Genomic DNA, 9,838 nt, shown 5'->3' with positions numbered 1-9,838 from the left:
CCTAGGCAGACCACTTGAGATCAGCATTGTTCTAGCCATGTCTTACAGCCTTCTGTTCTTGCGTTCCACCACTCCATTTTGTTGTGGCGTTCTTGGGGCACAAAAGTTGTGATCCATTCTATGCTGAGTGCAAAATTCATCAAACTTTGCATTTTCAAATTCAGTTCCATGGTCCAATCTGAGGTGAATCAAAGGATTACCTGTTCTTCTCTGTTCTTTCTTTACAAAGGCTACAAATTCATCAAATGTTTCATCTTTACTAATAAGAAAGAAAACCCAAGTAAACCTTGAAAAGTCATTAACGATGACCATAACATATCTCTTACCATTGGATTCTCATAGGACCACATAGATCCATATGAATAAGTTCCAAAGGTCTTTTGGTACTTACCATTTTCTTGGACTTAAAAAGAAACTCGAGTCTGTTTTCCTCTAACACAAGCATCACACACTTTGTCATACAGGAACTTAATGCAAGGAAGTCCTTCCACTAGTTCCTTAGATCTCAATTTATCAAGTAAAGTAATGCTTGCATGGCCAAATCTCTTGTGCCATAATAAAGGATCGTCCTCAATGACAGTAAGACAAGTTAAACTGCTATTAGGAACCTCGTTAAGATCCACAACATATGTGTCCCCTTTACGAGTTCCTTCTAAAATAATGTTCCCAGTGTCATTGTGAATGATTCTGCACTTATTGGAAGTAAAGCTTACAGAGTTACCTTTTTCACAAAATTGTGATATACTTAACAAGTTGTGTTTGAGGCCCTCGACCAAAAATACATTATCAATTGCATGGGAACTTGACCTTCCTACTTTGCCAATAGCAACTATATCTCCTATCATATTATCACCAAAGGTCACAGTACCCCCATAGTAGGCATCTAGTGAGAGAAATCTAGATTTGTCTCCAGTCATGTGCTTAGAACAACCACTGTCGAGGTACCAAGTGTTGTTCCCCCTCACTGGAACCTCAGGTTCTAGTTCCTTTAGTTTTGCTTTTTCATCAGTTTTTTCCATCAAGCATAGATGCGCAGTTTCCTCTTACGGTTGATCTTCCTCTTCTTCTGAATCCGAATCTCCCCAAGCAGCCAACATGTCTTTCTTCACATTGTCCTTGGTGAATTAAGGCTTATAGACTCTTGACTCTTTGGATTTCTCCTTACCCTTTGTCTTTCCTTTCTCACCATCTGATAGTGGACAATCTTTGATGAAGTGATCTTTAGACCCACATTTGAAACAAGTTGTGTTTCTGGAACTTGCATACTTCTTGTTCCTATCAAACTTCTTGTAGTTAATCATCCTTTTGAACTTTCTAATAACTAGCATTGCCATTTCTTCCCCATCAGCTTCCGATTCCTCTAAGTTTTGAGCCTTAAGAGCAAGACTCTTGTTATTGGAACTTTCAGTATTGGAACTCAGGTGAAGTTCATGAGTCATCAATGATCCAGCTAGTTGTTCCATGTTAAACTTTGTGAAGTCCTAGGCTTCTTGCATGGCATTAACCTTGGATCTCCATCGCTCATCTTGTGGTAGGCTCCTTAAGATCTTTCTTGCCTGTTCATCAATAGAAATGTGTCTGCCAAGGGAATTCAATTCATTAATAATATCATTGAACCTAGTAAATATTTCCTCTATAGATTCCTTTGATTGCATTTCAAACCTTTCATATCTAGACATTAATAAATCAATCTTAGAACGTTTTACCTCATTAGTACCTTCATGAGTTACCTCTAGTAGATCCCAAATCTGTTTAGCAGACTTGCATCCCATGATACGATTATGTTCATGAGGTCCAAGTCCACAGTGCAAATACTTTATAACTAAAGCATTCAATTCAAGTTTCTGATAATCTTCCTTATCATAATCAGAAATAAGTTTAGGACCTACCTCGTTCTTTTCATTGGTTGCAGTTATTTCAAAATCACCAGTTTCAATAAACACGCCAAACCTGGTAATTTTCAGCCTTGATAAAGATCTCCATCCTGTTCTTCCGGTAGGTGTAAAACTTACCATTGAACATGGGTGGACCTTGGGTGGAATACCCTTCTTCAAGTTTCTCCTTGTAATTCATCTCTCCAGGAACTTACTAAGCAAAGTTATCTGCTTACACGTGAGAACCTTGCTCTGATACCAATTGTTAGTTGAGACGATTAATACAAGAGGGGGGTGAATTGTATTGAGTTCCCAATGAATACTTTTGCGGAATAATAAACAAGGCATATAGGACTTGCTAGAACACACATATTTTACGAGGAAACCTTCCAGGTCCCAACTGGAAGTAAAACCTCGACCCTGCCTTAGGGATTTCAAACACACAAACTTCACTATAATAGGGCAAACACCAAGTTACAACCTATTAGACACGGACCTTTATTTTCACAAGATTCTCGTTGGACTTGCTACTTGATAGGACCCTATCCTACCCAACCTAAGAACCACACTTAGATTCACTCGTACCACCAAAGTACTACACGTACTGCCAAAGTACAAACTGCTTGCACCACCTAAGTACAGAACTCTCAGCCTCACCTCGAAGCTTACAAAACTGTATGTAAAGCAAATAATAAACTTACCCAAATAACCCAACCCAATACAAGTGTACGACACCTAGTATGATAGGTAAGCAATGCACAAAATCCGAAACTAATATGACAAGTTAGAAGCTTGGTAAACTTACTCAATTATAGCACTGTGATTTCTCCACGCATAAACTCACAAAAACCTAAAACTATTTTGCTCTCTACTATTTATACAAGTATCACTCGTATAGAAATTAGGTATTCTAAAAGATAAATAAGTTAACTTAACTTATCTTTAAACACGGAATTATGTAAATCAAGTGGAATAAAATCTTTTCCGGAAAATAATATTAAAAAGATATTTGTTAAAAAGATTTATCTTTTTAACAAACTGATTTAAAGAAAATAATCTTTTTAGAAATTTTTTTCATAAAGTCTATCTTTTATATTTTCCATATTATTTTATTTACCAAGCCAACTTGTCACGCTTCTAATAAATTTCGTGCAATAACCAACTTATCATATTAACAATAATCTAGAAGATAAAAACCTTAACTAAATATAATTGATGCGCCGCGCTTTTGTTCAGGAAGGTTACTTGGGCTCCAAGATTATTAAGTTCCACCAAAGAACTTAAGCTTGTTGTCTTCAAGTTCCTGTTAGGGAACTCAGTTCTTGTTAGAGAACTAGTTCTTGTTAGAGAACTCTTCTTCTAATTTGTTTAACTCCTTCAATAAAGATCTTTTCATGTCTTCTCAATTCCAGCTACTTCTTCCATCACCACGATCAACTTCACCTAAACTAATCAAACACTTGAAAACCTTTATTAGTTGAGTTTGCTTTAGTTTAAGTTCCTCATCATCAAAACCTTTATACTTCAACAGTCATGTTATCTACAGACAGAAAAAGGCAATTTATTTTTATAAAAGCACCTAAAACCTACAATGGTTTCTAGGTTACTTAGCACTCTATTCAATTTTAATGTCCCAATTAGAATAAGTGATTCCAAGATCCTATCACACATGCAACATTAAGCAGACGGAGGCCTTTTCTTAAAATTACATTTTCAAGGTAAGTAAACTCTTTACAAATTACAACATTTGTAATTCTTGGTTAGACAGAAAAACATCTCATGCTTAACTATCCCTTTGCTTCAAAATCCAAAATGCTTTTGATTATTTTGTTGAGTTTAACCAAATTAAGTGTGCAAAATTCACAATTTCACCTCACCTTCCAAAATTAATAACAATGCCCTGCGGAGGCATGACCTATTACTATTAATTAAGGGTTAATAAGTACTTTATATTTGGAAAAGCAAACCTCAATATTAGTGGGTGTAGGGAATATTTCAAGCATTACCCCAAACTTGAACCCCACTGTGATCATACACTAAAGCATGGTGGTGCCCAAAGGGAAGGAAGCTAGAATAAAAGAGTCGCCAACAAGTTTAAGGAGCTTGTAAACCGTTCACGAGGTGAAGGTTACACCCCTTAACGATCCATGAGATCGTTAACTCCAATAGGTCTGGAACCAAGACTGGAAGTTCGGGGATGAAGGTACAAATCCAATCTAAAAGAGAAATAATCTGCCCTAATAATAAGCCTCTACTTTATTTTTCTCGTATTCATGTACGCTTTCTGACTAACATGCAAGCAATAGGTTTACCCTAAACCTGTTTATCTATGTTGGTTGAATATTAATGCACAAACAAATCTGTTATTGGCGATCACTTGAATTATAATCAAATTAACCCGGGTTTTTCTAAGCTATGCCCCCCAAGTTATTGAATTTCTAAGTTGTACCAATGCTTTTTCAAAGTCATAAGTTGTGCCCTCCACTTTACGATATTTTATCAATAATACCCTTTGACAGTCATATCCGTTAATGAAAGTTAAGTTATTTTATCGACAATGGTGTTATGACCTTATTTATTTGACATGTGTCCCATTCTAATTGGTTTAACACTTTAAGAAAAAATTAAAAAATCAGAAAATAAAATAATAAAAAAAGGTTATTGTTAATAAAAATTAGTGAGGTTGAGGGCACAGCTTAGACGTTTGAAAAAGCATGGGCACAGCTTAGAAAACGAAGAAGTTTGGGGGCATAACTTAGAAAAACCCAATTAACCCTAAACAAGATTATTAATTATCTTATTAAGCGTGATTATTAGTACCAATTCCCTTTAAACATGCATAAAATGCGTGATCAAGCAATAACAATAAAAATCATCAAGCAACATAATAACCATAATAATAATAATTATAACAATAATCATAATCATGTTAAAGCATAATAATAATAGCAAGATTCTAGGCATGATACTTACAAGATTAATAACAAACCCTAGCATGTCACTAAACATTAAAGATCAAAGTTTTAACCCTAACATGATACTAACATGCTATTAAGAAAGAAATAGGAAGCATCGTAGAAATCATAATTGATATAAGAAACTTAATCATTACCCTAAACATGATACTAAGAAAAGCATCCTAACATAATACTAGGAATTAATAAAATCTAAACATGATTTCTATATCAAACAATCAATAAAACAATTAAAGCACTTACTTGGATGCCTCGTACTTCTTTCTAATAACAAAATACACACGTTAGTAACTTCAAGGAAAATAATAAAACAAACAATTAAATTAAATAATTGAAATAGAGATTTGGGACCAAACCCTCAGAAGTACCAAACCTTTCATGTCTAGGGCGAAGGCAACTTCGAATTGGGCTAGGTGTGTCTAGATCTTGTGAATGCGGAATTTTGTTTGTGAAAAGTTGGTTTAGAAAAAGAGAGAGAGTATTAAGAATTTCTTGATGAGAGTTAGTGAGAATTGATGGAAATTGACGATTAAAAACAGAGGTCTAAGGACGATATTTATAATGAAAACATTCCGGATATGATAAAAAAGAATCGGAGTTTGCAAAGGAATAAAACATGTCACTATCGCTACAACAGCCTCTGTCGCCGCGCGACAGGGTCTGTCGCGAGGCGACAACCTGACGTCGGTGCTGCAGGACATTTTTCCACACGTTTTCTATTTTTTAATAAAATTAAATCGTAAAAGTCCGTACGAGGGGTAAAATCGTAATTTCATTTAAAACACTTCTTTTATTCCAAATAAAACTCATAAAACTTAATTATCAATCCTAATCACATTAGGATTCAAAAGAACCTTCTAGAAAATTCTAGAAGACTATAATCAATCCTAATTGCATTAGGATTGATAATTCATAATAGGCCCTACTCTAGATCATTGGGCCGCATATAAATATCAAACCAGGCCCAGTTTAGTAAATTAGCCATAACTTCGTCATTATTCATTGGAATTGGGCTTATAATATATCGTTGGAAAGATCTTTTCGAGCCCTATCCAACTACACCATTATTAGACCCTTGTCATGGACCAAACTAAACTGGATTGGATATTTTCATAAAATAGAATGGGTTTTCGAAAATAAAAACTAACCGCAACACTATACTTTCCACACTTTCACTTCATTCGATTATGATTCGACGCGAAAGGTATTCATCACTGGGTTTGGTTTTGGGAGACACAAATAGGTGTCTACAGTGGGACCTAAGTTTATTATGTCATTATTAATTAGTGAACTCTAGCGCATTAATAACAAACATACAATAAACTTATAAGCATTTTAAGAATAATAATAAAATGCAAAATTAAATATGATCTAGTATGGCCCCTAATCCTAAGAACTAAGCTCGATAGGACACCTACTTGGAATCTTCATGGATCTCGATCCACCTTCGTCATGGGCCTGCTCAACTGGGCTCTTCTTCGGATTAATTAAGTATTTAAACAATTAAACTAATTCCTAATTAAATAAATTACAAAAATACTTAACGATACCCAGATCGTATTTACATTACAAAAATACATAACAATACGCAGATCGTATTTATTATTTAAATCTAAGGCCATACTAGTCATTTATAGCAATAATATATCATATGTAAAAAAAATCGCCACATAATAATATCATATATTATACTTGCCAATAATCAAAATATCAAATATTCTTAATTATGTCAAGAGGATAAATCAATTAATTAGGAAATCCTAGAATATAAATCATATTTAAAAAACTGAAATCCTAACCACCTAAAAGATTGTATCCAAAATAAGCTAACCAACTAATTTAATTAGATTAAAAAATCAAATTATGTAATTATCTTACAATACGTCAAACAACCTTAATTGGAATTGCTCAAAATCCTCCTAAATCGGTTTTTCAATGTTATCCAAAATAAAATCATAATTAATTAATTAAAACAAATTTTTTTATTTTTAAAAACAAAAACAGAGGACTGCCGTGACTGAACACTTTGCCCAGCCACATCACAGCCGCCGCAGCAGCCAGGCCGGAGCCCAGCCACTGGAGCAGCCCGCCGTCGCAGCCAAGCAGTCGCCCAGCCACAGAAGCGTTGGCTGGCGCACCAAGCAGCAGCCCAGCACACCAACCATTTGGTGCAGTGGCTGGAACTGTGCAACAGTTGCACGTTTTAGCCACTGCCCCTCCCCTGCACGTCGCACCTGCTGCCCTCCGCCCTTAACAACCACCGGAGCAGCCACCGTTGCCCACCATTAGGTGGTTCAGCCACCCAACCGTGGCTGCTCCCACTCAACCTATCAATTTCATTTTTTTTTAGTTAAATTAATTTTACAACTCTTGAAAAATTAATTTGGTGATCTAATTACATTTAAACATAAACTCCTTTATGCATAATTTCAGAAAATTAATCTAAAATCTTCATTTTAATTAATTTAGTGCTTTTCATATAGAATAATTCCCAATTTATATAAAACTAATTTTACATGAATTAACTAATCATATCTAAACCAATTTTAAATATGAAAAATAGATTATATTATATGAATTTAACTATTAAAAACGAAAATTAGGGTTCATAACCATCAAAATTCGAAATTAGGGCTTTTAGGGTTCTTTAAAAAAATTAGGGTTAGAGGCTATTTGAGCAATTAAATTCACAATTTAATCAATTCAATCAATTAAAATCATATTTTAGTAAGGTTATTTAATCCATAATTCAATTCCTCCCCTTAATCGAATTAAAATTAGTCTAATTCACACATCAAAATAATCATATTATCGTGACCAGTAAATTATATGTAAGGGGCTAACTGATACCATTGTAGAGATTTTAGGTACTCTAAGCGGAATTTCATGAAACTCATTCATACGCTCCTAAACAGGATCTCATGCATATACAAATAAAGGATCACATAATAGTTTAGAATTAACCTTTAAAGCGTGAATCCTCTTAGTAATCTTCTTCTCTAGCGGAGATAAAGAGCCTCAAATGCGACCCCTCTATTTGGTCCACCGGCTTGAATCAACACTTCACCAATGATAGTTGGACGGAAAAAACCTTTCACCGTTCTTGGAGTAGAGAACGAATTTTAGAGAGAAAATATGAAGAGGAAAACTTACGTTGTTTTCAGAAAATTGAATACTGTATATTTATTTTCCCTAAACTCTAATTAATATATAATCACATTATCATTAATTAGGTTAGCGTTTTCCTCTCCCCTTTCCCTCCTTGGTCGGTCAACCTAAGGCCCACTTTGGGCTTCGGGTTTCTTTATTGAACCAAACCTAATGTGTGACCTTGTAGGATCCCTTTATGCGGGCTTTGGGTTTGTTACTTACTAACCCAAAGTTCTATAGCATTTTCTAGCAAGACGAATAGACGACCCAAATAAACGAATTATTATCTCCATAATACGATCCATAATTATACTTAGCAACTGCACTCTAGAGTCGAGGACACATTTCCTTCAGTAATAGCCGAAAAACTTGGGCTGAAACCTAGTTTTATTGACCGATGAAGTTGGCGGCATTGGCGATATTAAATTTGGCACAACTTAAATTCCGGTAACTGGCATAAGGCTTCAAAGTGGGAAGCAAGGCTATTAGACTTGTATCTCGCAAATAACAACGTTTAAAATTTTAAAAAGGAAACTTTGAGAAAAAGTCATAGTGTGGGAAGCTGCATTAATGCCAAGCACTTTTGGATTCCGGCACCATGGACAAGGTTTGGGATTCTTAAATTATTTGGGTCTGAACTCACCATTTTTGTATTTTTTCGGTCAAATCGAAAGCTGTGACAACAAATCAAAAGTTAGGATTATTAAAAAATAAAATAAGTATAATGGTTAGATATGAATTTTCTCTGAGATCCAAGAAATGCAAGAAGAGCAGTAGCAGCAGATGTGACAACAAATGAAAGAGAGAGGGGCGGCGCCAACGGGTAAGGGAGGGGCAGTCTGGGCGTTGGATCGAGCTGGGGGGTGCGATGGCACCAGCAGGGAGGGTGGGTCTTGGATACACTTGGGGGAGAGAAGTGGTGTTTTTGTTGTTAATTATTTTTTTTTTGGAAAATTTGTAAATAATAATCCCAACTTTTCTCCATTTTCTTTTAATAATCCTAAATTTGGATTATTCTTAAATAATCCCAACTTTGCTCCATTTTCTTTTAATAATCCTAACTTTTGGTTATTCTTGAATAATCCCAACTTTAGGGGTTGTTTATTTTCTTTAGTCCCAAACCGGTTAACGGAAGTCAATGACCTGTATTAACAAGTTATGTGCCACGTGTCAAGCTATATTTGGTAAAAAAAAAAATTTTTTTTTAAAAAAACCAGAAAATCCCTTATCCCTCCAATCAGACTGCCATAACCACCACCTACCGCCGGCCGACAGTACATACGCCTCCCTTTCCCTGCCTAAAGCTGCGTCGGTCTCCTTCCAATCTCCCCGCACCGGTTTTGCAACCCACCCCACCCTCAATTTCCTCCTTTTCCGAAAACCCCCAACCCCGATCTGGTTCTCTGCCTCCACAATCGAAAATTCGAAACTCTCTTGAAACCCCTCTCCCACTCCCGAAAACCCCTACCAGCCCTTTCCTCACCGTCGAAAACCCTAGCCGCTAGGGTTTCAGGGTAAGGGGAGTGGTGGTTGGAGGTTTTCAAAGTGGTGGAGGGGTTTTAATGGTGGTTGCATGTGGGTTTCGGGGAGGGGGGAAGGTGGTTTAGAAGGTAGCTATCGGATGGGCCTAGCGGTGGGGGAGGTTCGGCGGTCCGGTGAGGGTGAGGGCTAGGTTGGCGGTGGCCGGTAGTTGCTGAGTGGTTGGAGTGTTCTTACCCCCAAAATAAAGTGTTTATTATTATTTTAAGTGTTCTTACCAAAATAAAGTGTTTGTTATTTTTTTAATGTTCATTATTAGTAATTATATATTCCCAATGTTCATTATTATTAAGTAGGCTT

At 35.8% G+C, this 9,838-nt stretch overlaps 1 protein-coding gene across 1 annotated transcript; it reads right to left on the bottom strand.

Moving 5' to 3' along the window:
• Positions 1-404: 404 nt before the first annotated feature.
• Positions 405-1,463, bottom strand: LOC110737464. The gene is made up of 3 exons (XM_021917824.1): positions 1,166-1,463; positions 808-883; positions 405-687 (listed from the first exon to the last, which is right to left on the bottom strand). Exons 1-3 carry the CDS (start codon positions 1,461-1,463, stop codon positions 405-407), a joined length of 657 nt encoding a protein of 218 aa, XP_021773516.1.
• Between the last annotated feature and the right edge of the window lie 8,375 nt (positions 1,464-9,838).

Source organism: Chenopodium quinoa, unplaced genomic scaffold (genome assembly GCF_001683475.1).
Source record: "Chenopodium quinoa cultivar QQ74 unplaced genomic scaffold, ASM168347v1, whole genome shotgun sequence".
NCBI lineage: Eukaryota > Viridiplantae > Streptophyta > Magnoliopsida > Caryophyllales > Amaranthaceae > Chenopodium > Chenopodium quinoa.
This window is presented reverse-complemented; position numbering and strand designations above follow the sequence as displayed.